This window comes from Phragmites australis, chromosome 17, assembly GCF_958298935.1.
Source record: "Phragmites australis chromosome 17, lpPhrAust1.1, whole genome shotgun sequence".
NCBI lineage: Eukaryota > Viridiplantae > Streptophyta > Magnoliopsida > Poales > Poaceae > Phragmites > Phragmites australis.
Genome location: NC_084937.1, coordinates 24,153,829 through 24,175,000, shown reverse-complemented (window position 1 = coordinate 24,175,000; position 21,172 = coordinate 24,153,829). Strand labels below are relative to the sequence as shown.

General features: G+C 44.3%; 1 protein-coding gene across 1 annotated transcript; it reads left to right on the top strand.

Annotated features, from left to right (window-relative positions):
• Positions 1–371: 371 nt before the first annotated feature.
• On the top strand, positions 372–2,123 carry LOC133897469 (zinc-finger homeodomain protein 1-like). Its single transcript, XM_062338201.1, has one exon. It carries the CDS (start codon positions 755–757, stop codon positions 1,580–1,582), a length of 828 nt encoding a protein of 275 aa, XP_062194185.1. The 5' UTR covers positions 372–754; the 3' UTR covers positions 1,583–2,123.
• Positions 2,124–21,172: the final 19,049 nt, after the last annotated feature.

Sequence of the window (21,172 nt, the reverse complement as noted above, 5' to 3'; positions counted from 1 at the left end):
AAGCGCCTGCATTGGAATCAACATCCACTTATCAAATGGAAAGCACTCACAATTAGCATGGGTTTGACTTGGTAGACCTATGTCTGCAGGAGTCAGCGTATACTGTACGCAGCGGCTAAGCTCGATGGGCCAAATACAGCAACCCCATAGACGACATTCCTCGATTTGCAATATAATTTGCACCTGATCAAGACATGGTGCTAGGAATGTGACCACAAGCGTCTTTGTTAACACATGGAAGCTGCCATACATAGATTCGAGCAAAAGGCGCGAAAAAAGAAAGACCGGATGTCGCGATCAAATATTCTAAACCGCAATTTAAAAGGCGTTGGAGCCAAACCACTTGAAAACAGCAGCGGGGGAGAGGGACAGCCATGCAACAGACATGGGCGCGACGCAAAAGAACACATATCGCGGCCCTGTTGAGGGATCAGATCAGACAAGTGCGACCTCAGGGAAGCGGTGAACGAGAGAGAAAGAGAGAGAGAGAGAGATAGAGAGGTACATCATCACCTAGGCAGTAGCTACGGAGTGCAGCCAGCGGCTTGCAGCCTTGCTGCAGCGGCGCGTCAAAACTGGCAGGCAGATGCTCAGATGATGTCCACACTCTCTCCCATCTCTTATCTCTTCATCTCACTCTTAACCTTGCTAAGCCCCTCTTAGCCCCGGCTGGCATAACTCAAGAACACGACCAGGCCAGACACAAGAAACACCTGCCTGCCGGTGCCCGGTCGCCGGTCACTGGTCGACGGCCATGGACTTCGACGACCACGACGACGGCGATGAGGAGATGGCGCCGATGCCACCCGTGATGAGCTCCAGCTACGAGACCCCGCCGCAGGTAGCTGGGCTCGGTGGCGGGCTGGCGCCCAAGCCGCCTGGCGAGCCCCGCAGCCGTGCGAAGGCCCCGGGCGGCGCCGGCGGGAGGTACCGCGAGTGCCTCAAGAACCACGCGGTCGGCATCGGGGGCCACGCCGTGGACGGCTGCGGCGAGTTCATGGCCGCGGGCGAGGAGGGCACCCTCGACGCTCTCCGCTGCGCCGCATGCAACTGCCACCGGAACTTCCACCGCAAGGAGTCCCCTGCCGACGAGGGCTCTCCCATCTCCCCCACCGCTATTGTCGCCTACGGCGCCATGCCGCACCACCAGTTCTCCCCGTACTACCGCACCCCGGCCGGGTACTTCCACCACCAGCACCACCACCACCACATGACCGCGGCCGCAGGGCGAGATCCGAGAACGCTGGCGCTCCCGTCCACCTCCCACAGCGGGCGCGACAACGGCGACGACCTGTCCGGGATGGCAGGGCCCATGTCGGCTCTGGGCCCGCTGAGCGGCATGTCCCTGGGCACCGGCCCCTCCGGCTCGGGCGGGTCCGGATCCGGCAAGAAGCGGTTCCGCACCAAGTTCACCCAGGAGCAGAAGGACAAGATGCTGGCCTTCGCCGAGCGCGTGGGCTGGCGCATCCAGAAGCACGACGAGGTCGCCGTGCAGCAGTTCTGCCACGAGGTCTCCGTCAAGCGCCACGTCCTCAAGGTGTGGATGCACAACAACAAGCACACCCTCGGCAAGAAGCCGTAGCACCCGCCGTGACGCGCTCCGCACCGCATGTCCGCATGCATGCACAAGGTCGGAATCAACAAACACCCGCGCGTGCATGCGTCCCGGTGCAGCCAGCGCTCCGGTAGGTACCCGCATCTTCTTCGTTAGCATTCGGCTTCGGCGCCTTAGTGGCGGCGGCGTAGGTTAGTAGCTAGTAACTCTTAGCGAGCGCGGTTCATTCTTGGATTTCTTAGGCAGTTCTTTCATTCCTCTTTTAACTGTACTTGTTCGTGTTGTTTAATTCCTGTGGCATGGCCATTTGTTCATTTGGTTCTTCATGGGAATGTACTTGATGGATCGGCTGCCGGCGAAGAAATGTATCTGGGGATTGGGCTGCATGGAATGGATCAATCCCGTGTGTGTGCATGTCGACCAGCTTATATTTTTTGTGGTTGGGACCAGCAGCGTCGTGGGATAATTTTACTCATGGGTCGGGCCGTTCTTTGTAGGTTTGCTAGTGCCACGCCTAAAGAAGATAGACAATTGTTGCATTCGCTACTCTTTCTTCCCTTGTCTTCTTTCTCTCCACACCTCTCCGCACCATGACCATGGCACGTATATAGCTGTCGTTCCTGTTCTTCATCCGGCCATGGAGTAATTTTTGCTCTTCTTGCAGCTTGCCTTACGTTTGCCATGTTAAGTCTTTTTCCCTCACTACCCTGGCCCATGCACTACTGTGTCATGACGATGTGTTGTTTGCTTGTCTTTTTGGCCTTTTTCAAGCATGTTCATTAATGCCTGAGACTGTTTGCTCGAGATCAGGCGAGAGCTGTATCCGCATTAACTTCTGTCCCTCCGTTTCGCGAGCAATGCTAAGGTTGTCGATCTTGACACGAAGCGACGGGTGACATCGTAGAGCAGGAGCAGGAGCAGTCCAGTCCAGGTCCAGTCCAGCGCACCCAGCCCGGCAGCGGCAGTACCAGCCTCATGCACTGTTATTGATCTAATTTATAGTATGATATATGATAATTTATTTTTTATTTTATCATATATTATTTTTGTTGTTTTTATCATAAGTTTTATGATAATTTTTATCATGTGCGAGGTTATAAATTAGATGTAGATCATAAATACATTTTGGTAGTATTATTTTACCAGCCATTTCCTGGACGCCTTTCCACTTTTACTCTCCTGATGGATCCCGGTCCTCCCTCCCGGGCTTCAATTCTACATGCATGGATGGGGTTGCTACATTCATTGCGAATTGCCATGGACTTGGTCAGACCTCTCCCAGCGCATCTACGACAACTTCGCCGTGCACGCCTAGCCTCTGGGAGATCTCTCACCTCGCTTTTGCATTGGCATGCACAACCGAGCCGGAGAAGTGGTGGCATGGAAGGGGAACGTACTCGTGCTGTCGTGCAGCGAGCTTTTGTCACTCGCTGCGAAAGGAAGACGACGACCGCCGTGCCGGGAGGGAGGCAGCCTTGCCAGTCGCCAGCCGTTCCTACATGGAAGTCCGGGACGGAAAGGAGAGGCGGAGCACGTCAATAGTTGCGAGTTTTGCTTTTGGATGCACCGCGTGCGTGCCATTGGTCGCTGCCGTCGCCGCACGGCAAAGGCTGGGGCAGCGAGGGAGAAAGGGAGCAGACGCTGAGGGGCGGAGACAGAGGGGGGCGGCCAGGGACCAGGCCCCCTATGCATCATGCACGGATGCACCCCTCATGTTTGTAATATTACGAGAGATCAGGCTAGTTTGACAACTAAATCAGCTCCGATTGGTAGATTAATATTTATTTATAGCTAATTTCTTGCAAAACGAGTAACAATGAGCCATATTAGCTATATGAAAAATGCGAATATGTTTTGTTTGAAATTTGAAAGTCATAGGTTACACTTACATGTGGGTGTGTGATCTCAGTTGGTTACTACTGACTAATGATTTTGACTTTTTTTTAATTCAATATAGTTTATTTAAGCCGCTGGTTTGGAAGAAGCTGGCCAAGAGCAGGTGGAACATTTTGCTAGGGTGGCCGAGAACAACTTTTATGGTAGACTCATATCGAACTAGCAAATATAACATCATGATGTTAAATGGATAAATATTATCATCTATTATATAAAAGATCATACATTTGCTATTGTGGCCGAATTTGTGTATGAACAAAATATTGATGTTTTAAGTTGATCATGAAACATGAATTCATTGTAACACTTGTATTTTGTTCCTCTAAAATAGATTGGCCAATATTAAGAAAAAAAAATATGCTTTTTATAAGGATCGATTCAATAACAACTAGAACCAATTCAATTTTGCTCTCCTCAGCCCCAACTATCGTCCAATCCTAGCTCTGTCCTGCAGACGTAGTAGGCGAAAATGCAGCGGCCTTTCTTCACCTCCCCCCCCCCCCCTCTCTCCTTCCTTCTTCTTACTCTGTGTGACAAAAGCCACCAGCTACGTACAAGCGTAGGCTAGGCGTGGGTAGTGGCAGGAGCATCTGACGAAGGGGTCACAAACTTTTGTTTCTAGTAATGTAGAACTGGTGCCCACCTGGTTGGCCGCTAACAAGTGGGACCGGATACTAGGTGCCCACATGGTGCCGCAGAAAGCATGCGGTGGTGCATGTATATGAAATTTTTGAAACATGGTGTGCACACACTGGTTATCTATACCATTCGTACATTTCTGTGCACGAATCTTGAGGCAAAGTAAAGAAAGTGAAGTAAAGGGTAGACTTGTAAATGTACCTATAGTACTCTTCCTTCCTGCCAGCTTTGTTAAAACCATGGGTAGTTCTTCCTCCTTGACGTCGAGAACTCCAGAACACTATACATCCCATTTCCGAACAGATCCACTATCGTCGTTGGGGATACACACGCTCGACGAGCACACTAACCTCCTTTGACCGAAGAAGTACCAAACATAGGTATCGTTGTCGCCTTAGTTCGAAATTTTCTATAGCGATGTATATCTTAACTCGCTGTGCCACCACCGTCATTTAGAGTAGACGATGCCTATAGAAAGTAGCGGTGAAAGCAGTGGTGAAGCTGTTTCCCGTAGACTGAGTCCGCCGCCGCCAAGCGTGCAGTGCGGCCAAGAGAACTCAACAGGAGCTGCTGTAGGAAAAGGTAAATAATTTATGTTCCATTTAATTGCATTGTTTTGCTTCAAACAATATAAATGATAAATGTGAGATTTGTGGTCATGGAAATATGTTACTGCATAAACTTGGAACATTTTAGCGGCAATTGAAATGTTCATTGAGGTCATCGATTTCGATGGAAAAAATAGAAATAGTAAATAGTATATCCTTGGTCAAGCAAACAAAACATAAGAGGTTAGCTTATGCTTCATAACTTGCTCGGTTATACAATTTTAGGATTATGAAGACAATAACAAAAAATAGAAATAGGAATAATTGCAGTGAACTAAAATGAAATGTTGAACACAGATGCATTTTGGTAATCAGAAAAGCAAATATGTACCAGAACTAATATATATATATATAAGGATTCCTTTTTCATGAAATGTATGTATTGATTCCTAGTATTCTTTCATCGACTTGAGGAAGATGAATAACTTTTATAAGTATGAGATTATTTCTAAACAATTATATGAAGACCATATTCTTAAGTTTGTACCTATTTTTAATTGATTAGATGTTACAGATACGAAAGGTGCTCTGTATTCTTTTGATAATCAGTCCATAAGATGATTCGTATACGCAGATATTAACACAATGTGTGGAGAAGGTAAATATTTGTATTCCATAAGAGTGAGTATTTTATGTATAGGGGATAGTACTTGATTAATCAAATACTGGGGTTGTGCAATAGGTAGTGGAATATTATGTTCTTTCCAAGAGCTACTGTATGGTGTTACTTCTAGAAATATGAACTTCAATGAACTACGTCAATTTACTGCATTAGCAGATAATGATTGCGCATTGATTCTGAAACCATGAGCATGAAGAGCAGCGACGAGGAGCCATACCATGAGACTGAAGTGGAACAAACAGAAGATGAAGAGTCCGGCAGAGAGTAAGACGAGCGCAATACTGATGATCTCCAAAACATTGACCGGGATAAATTCTATTCAACCAGTGAAGTAGAGACAATAGATGAAGTTGATACAGTGATGGACGCAAGTATTGTTGCTATTTCAGATGAAAATATGCAACCTACTATTCTTGGAGATTTTTCCTCAAATTGTACTGCAATAGAAGGAGAGTTAGAAGAATGATTCAAGAAAATGTTAGTTTATAAATAATTTAAGAGTTTCATACATGTCTTCAATAGCACATAAGAATATATTTAGACAATGTCGCCAACTGTATGTTTGTGCACAAGTACTATCTTTGTTGTGTAAAACAAGCGCATGATATTAGACTCAAGGTTTCTATATTACTGAATTGAAGGTGGAGCGTATTACAGATGCAGCAAAAACGTTAAGGATGTTACCTGTTTCTTGACCATTGAGATTTATTTAGCATTATGCTCTGTACAATACAACCAATTGATAAGAGAGATAATTACATACCACTAAAGAATGCATTGGTTGTTAAAGCTTATGTCTATCATAGTTCAATGACAAAGATTAGAGTATCAAAAATTAAGAGGATTGTAACCAATTAGAACTAAGGGACTCAAATATTTCAAACGATAATGATGTTGTATTTGTACACTAGGAACATTGATTTATGGTAGAATCTGTCTTACTCATGTATGGCAAACATAATTTTTTTTTATTCAGATGATTTATTGTATAGACTTGTCTTTGATGCCAAAGGAGAGTTAGAGATGGAAGTAAACATCTGGATTGCAGCAGGCCTAAAGGAATGGGAGCAATTGAAAATGCTATGAGGAAATTCTGTGATTCAAATGAGGGGAATATTTTTTAGCGCCATATTGGTATAGCATTTGATTCTGAAGCTAAGGCTTTTGACTTCTACAACTTGTACTCTTGTGAGGTTGGATTTGGTATTCGTTATGGTAAGGTGGAAACAAATAGGGACGGCTATACAAGGATGAGAGAAATTGTCTGGTAGAAACAGGTAACATATTCGATTCTTATATATTCTTAATATTTTGAACATATTATGCAGGTGACCTAGTTTTACTATGATGTATAGGGGTTTGACAAGTGGATGAAGAAAAAGATGAAACGATGTAATTGCAATGCTAAGCTTAGGTTATTTCAAACAGATGACGATGGTTGGTATGTTTTGAAACATATTAAGGAGCACAACCATCCATTTTCCATAGTATATTCGGAGGAAAGAGAGTGGAATTCACACAACAAGATAGATCAATGCACAAAAGACATTATAAAGTACCTATGTGAGAATAATGTGACACTAAGCATGGTGTAGTGCATAATGGGAAGCTTGTTTGGTAGAATGTATAACATACCCTTCACTAGGTGATCCTTGAGAGCTATATGTGCACAGATTGCATAGGATCAAAAGGGTGATGATATCAAGAAGACTTTGGAGACTTTTAGGAAAATGCAAAGTGAAGACCCGGTTTCTAATTTAATGTTTAGCTTGATAGAAAAGACTGGATAACCATTCTGATTTGGGCCAATGACAGGAGCATAAGTAACTATAGTTGTTTTGGGGATGTAGTTACATTTGATACCACGTACTATACAAACCTGTACAAGATGTCATTTGAACTCTTTGTTGGTGTCAATAATTACTTCTAGTCTACAATATTTGGTGGTGTGTTGATGCGCGAAGAAACGGTCAAAAGATTCATATGGGTGTTGAAAGAATTCCTGACTCTAATGGGTGGTGTTCGACCGCAAACTATACTAGCTAACAGGTTGGTTTATTTTTGCAAAAGCATTAAATATATACAATAGAATATGTTTTTTCTCTATACGATTTGCAAAGCCTTAACACCCAACCGACCGTCGCACGTCCATGGGTCGGACACTTATTTCCCACTGAATGATTTTAATCTATGGTTTATTCAGTAAATCTTCATGCTTAACCATGAATGTAGACATATTCCGATGGAATGCGGAGACACTACTGTTTAAAAGGGACATTTTTACGGTTTGTTTGCAGGGTGGGTAAATGTTATGGTTAGTTATACGTCTGTTCCAGTGGGATAGCTTATTTTACGGTTAGTTCAATAAATATTCATGTTTAACTCATGGTGTAGCCATATTCTAGTGGAATGTGGTAGTATTACTATTTAATCGGCCACTCTTATGGATTATTTGTGTGGGGTGTTAATGTTCCAGTTAGTTATGCATTTGCTCTGGCGAGATGACTTGTTTTATAGTTTATTCAGTGAATCTTGATGTTGAATCGTCGATGCAACCATATTCCGGTGGAATGCAATGGTACTACTATTTAATCAGCCACATTTATGGTTTGTTTTGTATGGTGTGTAAATGTTACGGTTAGTTAGATGTTTGTTCCGATGGGGTGGCTTGTTTTATGGCTTATTCAATAAATATTCATGTTTAACCGCGGTGCAACCATATTCTGGTAGAATGCGGTAGTACTACTATTTAGTTAGCCACACTTATGGCTTGTTTGTATGGTGTGTTAATGTTTTGGTTAGTTATGGGTTTGTTCCGGTGGGTTCGCTTGTTTTTTACGATTTATTTAGTAAATATTGATATTTAATAGTCGGAGTAGCGATATTCCGGTGGAATGAGGTTAGAGATCTAGATGGAGTGGGGCGATAGCGGGTTTTGCCTCCACCCACCCCCACCCCCACCCCCACCCCCATGTCCCCTACCTCGTCCCGCCCAGACCTAAGATCGGGTGAAATTTTTTTCTTGCCCCATCTCGTCCCATGGATGCCTCTAACACGCTGGATGCCTTGCAAATGTCGAGAAGTGCGGTGAAACTGTCTCCTCCCTTCTTTGGAATCATCCCCTGTTCTTCAGCCAAGCCGTTGGGGCAGATCGAGCTGCTTGTCACCTTCAACTCATCAATCAATTTCAGGATTGAGAAGGTCCTATTCGATGTGGCGGATATCGGGACCGCTTACAATGCGATCCTAGGGTGAGCAGCGATGACCCAGTTCATGATCATTGCTCACTATGTGTACCGGGCGATTAAGGAGCCATCACTATTTTGGGAAATCTAAAGACGGTCCTGCACTGCTACAAGAGGAGCCTCGACATGGTTGAGCTAACTCTTGGTTCGCAGCCCAAGAGTGCCGAGCCTAGTGGTCGCCAGGTGAAGGTCCACATCATCGCCAAACCCGACGATTGGCTCAAGGCAGTTTGCTTAGACGATGCCGACTCATCCAGGGCGGTCCAGATAGGGGTAGGCCTGGACACCAAGTAGGAACTAACGCCCATCACTTTCCTCTGAGCGAACACGGTTGTCTTTTCTTGGAGTTCGTCTAATATGTCTGGAGTCCCTAGGGACGTGATCAAGCACAAGTTGTATGTACAACCTGATGCGCGACCTATCAAGCAAAAGGTGCGTCGGTTCGTACCCAACGGAAAGGAAACACTTCGCGAGGAGATCGATAAGCTCCTACAAGCAGGCTTCATGCAAGAGGTACAATACCCATAATGACTGGCAAACCCTATCATGGTTCGAAAGCCTAATGGTAATTGGAGGATGTGCGTCGACTTCACCGACCTCAATAAGGCATGCCCGAAGGATCTTTAACCTCTACCCTGGATCAACCATCTTGTTAACTCAACTACCGGTAGCGATCTGTTAAGCTTTTTAGATGCTCGTTTAGGGTACCATTAGATTAGTATGAATAGGGTATATGAGGAGAAAACCGCTTTTGTAACGCCCTTTGGGGTCTTTAGCTGTGTAGAAATATCGAGGCATATGTTGATGACGTGGTTGTAAAGAGCAAAACCAAGGATGACTTGGTCGCAGACCTCCAGGAATGTTCGATAATCTTCAAAGGTACCGCATGAAGTTTAACCCAAAGAAGTGCACATTCAAAGTCCTGTCAGGGAAATTGTTTGGTTTTCTCACGTCGAGTTGAGGAATAGAAGCAAACTCTGACAAGATCAGAGCTATCAACCAGATGGGATCCCCGACTAGGTTGAAGGAGGTCAAGAAACCAACATGGTGCGTAGAAGCTTTGAGCACGTTCGTCTCGAGGATGAGGGTGAAAGGGCTGTTGCTCTTCAAGCTCCTGAAGAAAAGTGATAACTTCTAGTGGACACCAGACGCTGAGGTGGTCTTCCAAGATCTCAAAAGGTACATCTCTTCCGCTCCTATACTAACCACTCCCCCACCAGATGAGGAGTTATTGCTCTATGTCGCAGCTACCCCATAGGTCACGAGCACGGTTCTGGTCATCGAGCGTGAAGGTCTTCAACGACCACTGTACTATGTCAGTGAAGTCCTACACAATGTAAAGGCTAGATACCCACAGGCACATAAATTGTTGTACACCATGCTGATGGCCTCTCTCAAGCCTATGCACTACTTACAAGCACACAAAATTAAGATAATGTCCTCGCTCCCAATTAGAGAAATCCTCCACAGTATGGATGCGGTAGGAAGAACAACAAAGTGGGCAGTAGAGCTCGGGGAATTCGATATTCAGTTCGTCCCTCAAACAACTATCAAGTCCCAAATGTTGGTCAATTTTGTGGCTGAGTGGTCATCCTTCGAGCCCGAGTAGGAACAACAACCAGAGGTGGACGAGCACTGGACCATGCACTTTGATGTGTCATTTACGTTGAAGGGAGCGGGGGCTAGAGTAGTCTTGACCTCACCTACCGGCGACACCCTCAAGTATGTAGTTTAATTATGTTTTCATACCACTAACAAAGTTGCAGAATATGTGAGCCTCTTGTCAGGAATGAGAGTAGCCTTCGCACTTGATATCAAGCACCTGCTAAGGGGACTCACTACTAGTCGTAAACCAAGTTCAAAAGTAATTTTAGTGCTTTGACCCGACAATGATGGCATAGCTCGCTGAAGTGAGAAAGCTGGAGCGATGTTGTATCGGTTTTGAGGTTAAGCATGTCCTATGCAGGGACAACTTTCTCGCCGATGAGTTGGCCCATCTAGCTTCTTCTCTCACACATGTCCTGGTCAGAGTCTTTAAAGAAAGACTCACATGACCATCCACCACGGTTTCGGTCCAAGGTGAAGAAGATGCTCTGCTTGGAAACGAAACACCTGAGGTAACGCCTTTGGAGGCAACGCCTCCTTTGGTGCAGTCCTTGAGTGGCCATCATGTAGTTGCCCAGCTTAATTTAGGTACGACCTGGATGGATCATATCTTGGCATACCTTCAAAATTGAGCGATCCCTGATGATGATGCATCAGTAGAAAAGGTCACGCTGCAAGCCCACAGATTGTCCCTGGTAGAGGGACACCTTTACAGATGGGGGAGCAACGGCCTTTTACTAAAGTGCATCACTCAGGAAGAAGGGATTGCGCTGCTCTCTGATATACACAGAGGCATATGTGGTAGTCACGCTTCATACCACACTTTGGTCAAAAAAACGCTCTGGCAAGGATTCTGTGGCCCTCAAGGATGCTTGCGAGCTGGTGAAACGGTACAAGCCATGTCAGTACCATGGCCGATAAACCAAGCACTACAAACCATACCACTCTCTTGGCATTACACTGTGTGGGGGCTCCACATTGTGGGACCGTTCCCAAATGCCCCTGATGGGTTTTATTTTCTGTTCGTGGCAGTTGATAAATTCACTATGTGGATTGAAGCTAAGATAGTTAGGAATATCACCGATGCGGCAACGATCAAGTTCATACGAGGGCTGGTAGTGTAGTTTGACAGTCTAAACTGCATAATCATGGACAATAGAACTAAGTTCATTAGTAGCGCTTTTAGAGTCTATTGTGAAGAGATCGAGACCAACATATGCTACGTGTCTATGGCACACCCGGAGAGCAACGAGCATGTCAAAAGGGCAAACGGGATGGTACTGCAATGGGTCAAAACCCAAGTCTTTGATTGGCTTCGGAGCTACTCGAGATGATGGGTGGACAAACTCCCCACAGTACTTTGGTCATTGCAAACGACCCCTAGTAGGGCCACGACCGAAACTCCATTCTTCTTGGTGTTTGGCGTTGAAGTAATACTCCCCTCCGAAATCGCCCTCTAATCTCCTTGAGTAACTGACTACTTGGACGACGACTAGGTGGCTCAATGGGAGGATGACATAAACATAATCGAAGAGTTGCGCGATCGCGCTCTAATCCGAGTAGCCTGGTAACAAATGAGTCTTAGGCGCTACCACGAGGCAACCTCATCCTAAGGATAATTCAGAATAAGGCAGGTCAAAACAACCTCTCCCCTAAGTGGGAAGGGCCCTACACAGTGGTCGAGGTTAGCTGACCTAGTGCAGTCAAACTAGCCATGGAGGACAGCCATGAACTACACAATTCTTAGAACATAAATCAGTTGTGTAATTTCTATGTATAGGGATGCTCGAGCATGAGCCTATTTATCTATTTTATAGGATCTCCCAGACAAGACCGAACTACCCTCGGCTTGTAAGCTTTTCTGATTCAACCAAACGCTCTGTTTTGAAGATATCCTGGACAAGAAAGGTCTCCCGTTGGCTTGTAAGTTTTTCCTATTCAAAATTTAGACCTGTCAAGGGTTAATCCCTGAAAATGTGTTCGAGGTATATCGGCCGACAGGAGTGTGATCAACGTTTCCTATGAGTATGTGTGTGTGTGTGTGTGATGATGAACTCAAGAACACAAGGGGTTATTCAGGTTCAGGCCTCTTGTGGGATAGCAGCTCTACATCTTGTGTATTTTCTTATGATGGGGATCAACTGGGTACAGAAAGTGCTCCCTACTTTACAAGTTTTGTCCTCCCTTCTTTATATAGTTGGAGGAGATGCATAGTATACAAACAGTACATGTTAGAACTACGACAGTCCCATTCCTGTCGAAAACCCCTACTACAAGGCCATCATTACAGATAGTGGGCATGCTCGGTCTGCCTAGTTTACTTGCACGTCCTATCCCATCAGTCGCACATCATCACGCCCACTTGCGAGACCATCGTCCTCATCTACAAGGTCATCCCGTAGCATTAATTGCTATGTGGCAGGCCACTGCACCACTGTGTTGGCCACGACTTCGCTTACGAAAAGGAGGTGCCTAGGGAAGAAAAACACTTAAGTGGTTAGCATTAAATGAGATTGGAGTGGTTAGGTGAATACCTGCCCCACGACTAGTAAGGGCTGGTCGTGGGGTTTCCTTCCACGATCAGGGGACTGGTCACGCAAGCCCTGCGAGACGTGCATGTTAGAGTTAGATTTTGATAATATCTACTACCAGTAGGCCTTTGCTGGTGTGGGCCAATAGAATAGGGGAGCTCCCTATTCTTTACATTGACAAGACCGCCTGGTCGGTAGTGAAAGGATAATGATGTCATCTAGATAGGGTGAATAGGCGTTTTTACAAAAAAAAATTGTCCCCTTTTACCGTTGGCCTAAACTTGCAGCGAATATAAATTAACGGATTTTTCACAAGTGAAAAACCTAAATAAGTGTGGAAGTTACAATCCTAAGGTGACAATAATTACTCAATTCTAGCAAAAAGATATGCAAGAAAACACTAATTGAAAAAGGCTGAAACACTGTTTACGAGGCTAAAAACACTGTTCATCAGATACTCCGAGTCAACCCGGAGTCTCCGAGTTGTACAGTTTCGGAACCTCCGGGTAAATCAGGATTCTGTGGGTTCTGTACAGAACTAAGCTCGAAACTGAATTTAACGTACGCCTAAAGAGTTCTAGCTCAAACTAAGTGATGTCGTGTGTTCTAAGTGATGATTTCGAGTAGATCCACGAAGAACCTACAATCAAATACACACGAACAAGTAGATCGAGCAATATGCACAAATATTGAGCAATAACTCAAATGTAAACAACTGAAGTAGAGACACACATATTTGTTTCTGGAAGTTCGGATTCATCACCATGAATCCTACGTCTCCGTTGAGGAACCTCCAACGCGCCAGGTCTCTTTCAACCACTTTTCTCGATCCACTAGCTTTATCTCTTCCCTTGCGGAGGCGAGATCGACGTTCACAAACTTTTCCGCGGCTCACCACACGCGCGGGAGCTCATCGGGCAACACCTAGCCGGCTAGGAGGCTTCACCTCCAAGAGTAATAAATGCTTCACGAACTTCTTGCCGATGAACTCAAGTGCTCAAGAATGGCTTTAGGTCACTTGCACTCAATCTTCCAATCTCACAACCCAACTCACTTTTCTTCTCAAATCTCTCACTAAAATGGAGTAGGAAGGAGTTCTTTTGGCTCTAAAAATGTTCTCTTTCGTGCCCTTACAGCTGTCCTAAAGGATGGGGGTGAGGGGGTATAAATACCCAACCCCCAAAAACTAGCCATTACAGAACTTTTTTGTACTGCCTCGGAGTCTCCAAGTCACCCCGGAATATCCGGGTAGGCTAAAGAAGGCAAAACCGAGCACCCAGACTCGGAACCTCATCCGTAGTATCCGGAACCCGGAGTATCTGGGTCAACTAAAAAGGCCCAAACCGAGACCTCTCCTCGGAACCTCACCCGGAGACTCTGGACAACTCGAAGAATCCGAGTTAACCCGGAGTATCCGAATTCAGCAGAACTACCCACTGAAAAACGGCGATAACTTTTGATCGCGAAGTCCGATTTTGACGATTTTGGACTCTATAGAAAACTTATTCAGAGGGCTACACATCCCAACTGAATTCATGACCTAAAATATATAGGATAAAATTAGGAACACTCCAAAACCTAATTTGAACACTTCCACACTTTTCGTACCGGGATTTCTAAAAAGAACTCTCACTTGGGTTTGGTTAGAAACTCTTGAGCACTGAGACATGATAATTAGCTATACATTGCATCCATCTTAATAGTGCGTCATACCTATACTCAAATTCAAAGATAGAACTCGTTTAAACCACTTTGAGCCTTTGAATAACTTTCGAGTACAGCTTCTTTCATTCAAACTTTGAGGATTGCCAACTTTCATATATTCTTCATTTCATCTTTTCTTGATTCTTCATATGATTGATGCAAATTACTCATAGCTTCCCATAGCCTCACACAGTCCATTGACACAAAGCCTTCACTCGCTCTTCACCACCTCCTTGGTCCTTCGGCGCCAAGCCATTTGCTTGCCCTTCACCACGGATGGTCCATCGCAGCCGAGTCTTGCTTGCCCTTCACCATCTTGCGATAGAAAACCACTTTGTATTCGACATCTTCGAGGAATTAACTTTATCAAATATGGAGTCCATTCTTGTTCTTTATTCTTGGCATATATGATTTCAATTCAACTCATGACTTCTTATGGATCCTAACCCCAACTCACTCTTAAGCACAAAACATGTGGGTTAGTCTATAAAACTTAATTGATAACTTTTGTACCTTAAGTAACTTAATCTCCACACGTAACTTATTATCCTTCATGCACATTGTCAATCTTCATATAGAATCTAACCCCACTCATTCTTAAGCACATAGCACACAGGTTAGTCCATAAAACTCTATTGACAATATCATATCTTAGTTACTTGATCTCCACAAGTATCTTAGTCTTCAAGTTTATTGCCAATCTTTTTGAGCTTTTCTTTCTTCTTATCAGCATCACCTAGAGCTCATTCATCTTGATGCATTTTCAATCACATACACCTAGAGCTCATGCATATCTCTCAATGCATTACCTATGGAACAACCAACCTACTAACAAACTCAACACCATTGTTAGTCTATAGGTATTGTCATTAATTACCAAAACCACACATAAGGGCTAGATGCACTTTCAGGTAGCCTTGCTGATGACCAAACAGTCGGGGGCTAGAGCAGTTTATGGATTCCTTTTCTTGCTACTAATCTTTTGTGCCTAGTCTCTCATGTGGTGAGTACCAAGTCGAGGGAATGAATGAAAATTGCCACTTGCGCAGTATCAGTAATATGGGCTGCTCAAGGATAACAACCATGAGGCCACAAGTCCTAACTCGGGTTAAGCGTTGGTCACCACCGAAGGGCTTGTCGTGCTAAGGACAGTCCTAGACACCACAAACCTAGCTAGCGAGCGGTACAGAAAGCCTTGATCCTCTCTAAAAAATAACGTACCTACTCACCATATAAACATAGGGAAGAGTTATACAAAAGCAAGCCCTTATATTACAAGGTGACAGTTTGCATAAGCCCCAGGGACTGGTTCTAACGATTTTATTCAGTGTCCCCAGGATCCAAAGATGCCCCTCAGCGAGTCGAACCAGACAGTCTAAAGGAGGGAGCAAGCGGCATATAGAAATGAGTCTGCATGGTCGCCAAGCTCTGTCGTGGTCCACTGAAACAGCCAAAGCCTGCAGAAGCTACTAGAGCAAGGTCAAGGTCGAAGAAGTGATCACTAACGCAGGCAAGGGCAAGACAAGCATCGAAGACTCTGACTTCAATAAGGTGGTTGCCGACAGTCTCGCGAAGCCTCTGCTCGAGGTCACCTGCCTCCATGGAGGCCGCTAAAAACTAGTCAATATGACCAGCCATGGTACCCCCAGGGGTTGGGCGGATATGAACACCGGCGACCCATAGCAGTGAGTCGAAGGGGATGAACACCCGACTAAGGAAATCATAGAAATATATACCCACCGCTAGTCATTTTCCCTCGTTGTCCGCTCCAAGTCCCTCTGCACCGCGAGCAGTTCCTCCTGACAAGCTGGTCGGAAATAGGTCGCAGAGCACGTAGAGGTTAGCTGGTTAGGTATTACTCTACTAGCCTAAGACTACACATGATTTAGTTTGTAGCAAGACCGGTGCACCTCGAATATCGCTCTGCAAGTTCTCTCGCTCAATTACCAAGGAGAGTAAAAGTTTATTAATATATATGCGCACAAAATTACCTTGCTGACTTGTTGATTGTCCATCGCCTATGGTTTGATGGCCATGGGAATGGGTGGCTTCCGGAGTAATACATTGATCTAATTTCTCACAACCATCTGGGCCAAACAAGCGGACTTTGAAATATGTTGATCCATAGTAGTAAAAAATCAAAGAGACCAGCATGGATAAATTGTTCGCTTCGACAAAAGAAGCCCATCCAGATTTGAACACTAAGATATTTGCTTCATTCACAATGTACTGCTGCTAACTTCCTACAATCAAAATGATAAAAATCCACTAATCCATAATGCAATCTAAAATAGTGGGAAACCAGAATGATATTTTAGCTGAGCTAGTGGTAACCACTATATCATATCACTTTCAATTTGATATGCAATTTTTAAACAATATTTATTCAACAACATAACCTAGATGTCTCTTAGAAACAACAATAAATAAGAGCAAAAATTTAAACAATAACAAATCCTACAGACAGATGCTCACATAACTTAGGCCACAGATGAGAAAGAAATCCTACACACAAGTTAATGAGATATAGAAAGAACATGACTACGGCATAGATGAGCAAGAAATTACCTAATGAAATGAGCAGATGAGCCTACACAAGCCTCCAATCAAGAAAAGTAGAACACTATCACTAGATCACAAATGTAGACACCATCTTCGACAAATATGAGCTAACCTACGTAACAAATATGCACAAAAGCATCAGATAAGATTAATAGATCCGCCTCTACAAGCAAAAACTGAAAAAAGAGAAACCTACGACACAGATCACACCTGAGAATGCCGCAGCATCAACGGATGATCTTCGTTGCCACCGACTGCGACTCAACAAAACCAAATCAATCCACCTCGGCCGCCGACCATGGCTACCCACTGACGCAGATAAGAACGGACGAAGCCCACTGCAAACCACCGCCAAAAACCACTGCTGTCGCCTCACAACGCTTGGAGTCACAAATCGATTATCGTAGTCCCTGGTTTGTGACAGGGGGATAAAGAGAAACGCATACACCACGCAAATAACTCCTCCGCACGCAAAATGACAATTTTGCCCTCAGCGATCGATGCGGATGATATTTTCGAGCGGCGAGAGAGATTTCCGAATCTCAAAGCACACAAACGACACACCGATGACCGATGTGTACCACTCCGGTTTGGAGTTGCATTTTCGGGTGGTGCATGCACAATCATGCCGCACCCGGCAGGGAGGATGCAAGGGAGGATGCAACGCAAACCCTCGTACGCCCTAGCTAATCTAGCTGTGGGTTAAATGGTTTCAGGTCTTGGCCATGGTGGTCACTCTGGTCCAAGCTCTGTGTACTGCGCTTGCTTCACTCGTGCAATGTGTGTAGTGATGCGTTCCTCTTGCGTGCTGTGGTCCTTGGTCAGAGTTGGTTCTGAAACTAAAATAGCATTGCTCAGGTCTTCCGAAAAGCAGCGCTGCTTTGCGTGCTGAATCTATACTCCATGTCCAGAGACAAGATGACACGCAGAGCGCTGAAAATGTTCATGACGTTCAGCGAGCAATCGAAAATTTTGCTTGCTCGTTGAGAAGCCGTTTATACCAGCACTGGTTATAGGAAAATAATCTTATGAGGTCTGATTTCATGCATTAAAGGTCTGAATATAATTTATAGTGTGATACATGATAATTTATTTTTTTATCACATATAATTTTCTTTGCTCTTACTATAGTTTTTATAGTAATTTTTGACATATGTCACACTATGAATTAGATCGAGCCCTAAATGTATGAGATCATGTCTCATAGGATTATTTTCCGTGGTTATAATCCTCTAAGGACGTGAACAATGTTGGATGCTTATGGCTATATGCTTAAAGAGAGAAAATGTTAAACACCTACATAAGAATTATAGTCTCCAATACAAACAAAGGCTACAAATACTTAAACATGATTAATTATCTTATTAGTAATAATATAAGCAGTAGTGCTTAAGTGAGCACTTTGTCCTCCATCTAAACATATGTGCTAGTACATTTGAGAAAAAAAACTATTTTTTTCTATAAACACCTCTTCTAAGCATCTCATTATACATACTTTAATAAGCAATACAGTATCATGCAAACTCCGTTTTTGAGCCCTTGATCATTATGGAAACAAAGCAGGTTAATGCATGGGAAGTTGTCAGTTACAGGTCATAATATAAGCTAGCATTATGAATCAAATGGACGGTGATTTTCTTCCATGCATGATATCAAATACGTATATGTTGATACCAAATAATCATAGGCGTGGTGAAATATGCAGATCCCAGTTGGTAGATTCAGGCATGAAGCATCATATATAGTTGCCCGGGACCGTTTGGACTGTTGGCGATCATGCACGCGCGCCATACTTTTTTTTCACGAGCGGCAAGAAATGCAGTAATGCACTGTTCCAGCTAGACAATTAAGTACTGCTAATGTCTTATCATCTTAAGCCCAGCTGAAAAGGATGTGCAGGTCTCAGTTCTCCGAATTAACATCTCGATCCCACAGAGCAGTTGGTGCAGAGAGACCCAGCTCCGAGTCCCAGATCTGGGCAGGCACTGCCTGTTTTTGCAGCCTTGGAATCTAGATCTCCATGGGCTCACCAGCTTCCTCGTTCCATCAGACATGCGGGCCAAGTCTGCATGGATGCCAGTGGTTAGTATACGCAGAGGTACGCATGCAGCCTGAGCCAACGAATTACAGCAGAGTTTGCTAGCTTTTCTTTTTTTGTGACAAGATCGAAGAGTGCATGCACTGCTTCCATCCATTTTGATGGCAAAGTTCATGTCGGCCTGTTGGTGGGCAAAAATAAAAAATAGATAACAAATATGACCGTATTTGTTAAAATAGATAATATATCAGCATCTTTGTAAATTTAGCATCTATATTTAGTATCTCAAACACCAAAATATCGATTCCGGTATATAAGTCAGTAAAAACTCTAGTACCTAAGATACCGAATACAATAAACGACACTCAGATGCCTATGGCCCTGGGTTTGTCTCAAAAAGAGTAGGACCTATGGCTAATAGTGCATTATTGAACCAGTGGAATACGTGTGCAAACAGTACCACAAAAGGTACTTTCAGTACGTGGCGTCATCTTATTGTCCAGCAGGAATAATGATATCTACTACGGCTGACTCCGTCCACCTCTGTAGGTGCTCAGAATTCACGGATGCCCAGTCCTGCAAGCCTCTGCCCCCTGTGCGCTCCTCCTGTACGTGACAGAAACAATTATAATTCATTAACATGGATCACCAAAGGTACTAATGCTACCTACAATAACACACTTACAAGTGCGCTCAACCGGCGTTTCATAGGGGAGGTACTAGTACCACATGTCATTACCCGAACTGCCTCTGTACACGCTCAGTAGAATATGCTTCCACGTTGTTCATATACAACAAGAAATATTTGGTCATCCATAAGTCCGATTTACACAAACAATATAATGCGATGAGGTCTCCAGTCGCAATTTCGGCCACTCATGCCATACGCCATGGATCCCACTCTACGAGATCGGTGCTAAGGATGTTCAAATCACTGATTACCCAGGAGTAACTATCATGGTCTTGCTGCCGACTCCATCCCAGCCTGGCATGCATCCACCGATACCCATCGTAGGCATCATATCATCTACAATGTCATCAGAGATGGAGACTGGATTGTAGCTCTTGAGCACCCAAGGTTGACAAACCGGGAGTTACTCCCAACTCCATAGCTGTAAGAGGTGTAGACAGTCTGTAACTGATCCCTTCTTCTTTGATCGTTGGTTGCATCACACAATCATCTGTAGATGGTCGTCAGCACAGCAGATCCCTAATTGTAAGATGTCGGTTTATAAGGATGTAACACGAGCTGACTCGCTAACCATACAATATGGAGGACGGTATAAGCGTCTACCATGTTGCAGAACATGATGCCTCCTAGGAGGACGTACAAGTATATCTCATAGCGTTGTATAACTATAGCCTCGTCCGTATCTGGTGGGCATGGACCGAACTATGGTAGCCCATGAATCCAGGACATGAAGTGGTCAACATCCTTCTTGTCATATTGCATACCAAACATACAAGATGCAGTGGGTAAATGAAGCTTGAATAGCACTACAATATTTGAAGTGCATTACATAACAAATAATTACCTGCTCTCAACGTAATCCTTTTATTGCTCCTTTGCTGGTCGTAAAACTACTAACGGGGCACCCCTGATTAGCAGCTCAGTTAGTATGGTCACGTCCCTCAATATTGTGGCCATCTCGCCAAAAGAAAAGTAGAATATGTGCGTCTCAGAACGCCACCGGTCGACGAGACTTGTGAGCAGCGACTCCTCAATTGGCGAGAGGTGTCCTACCATCACCTGTCATGGGAGCTCCGGTCATTATGAGAGTGAAATATAGTAGTCATACCAATGCGAGTGCCTCGTGGAATCGAATGTCTAACTCCTTAATTGTGTGGACACTCCAGGCTCGCAACGGAAGTAAGTACAAAAGGTATTCAATATATGTACTGAGTTAGTAAAATATTATCATGGTAATTAAAAAGCACATATAATCGTGGTACCTGCTGCCCTATGAAAATCATTCGTCCCCATGGTTCTCGTCGTACCGTTGCTGAAGAAGCTCAGACAGACCACCATGAGCCATGACAATGATTTCAAGCTATATGGTTCAATAAGTAGGTGAATAATAAATTAGAATATATTACAAGCTTCATGGTTCAGTAATATGAATAAAAAATTAGAATATATTACAACTTTCATGGTTCAACAAATAGG

Bases quoted from the DNA above. Each gene is read 5' to 3' on its own strand.
- LOC133897469 (XM_062338201.1), top strand. From the start codon at position 755: ATGGACTTCGACGACCACGACGACGGCGATGAGGAGATGGCGCCGATG.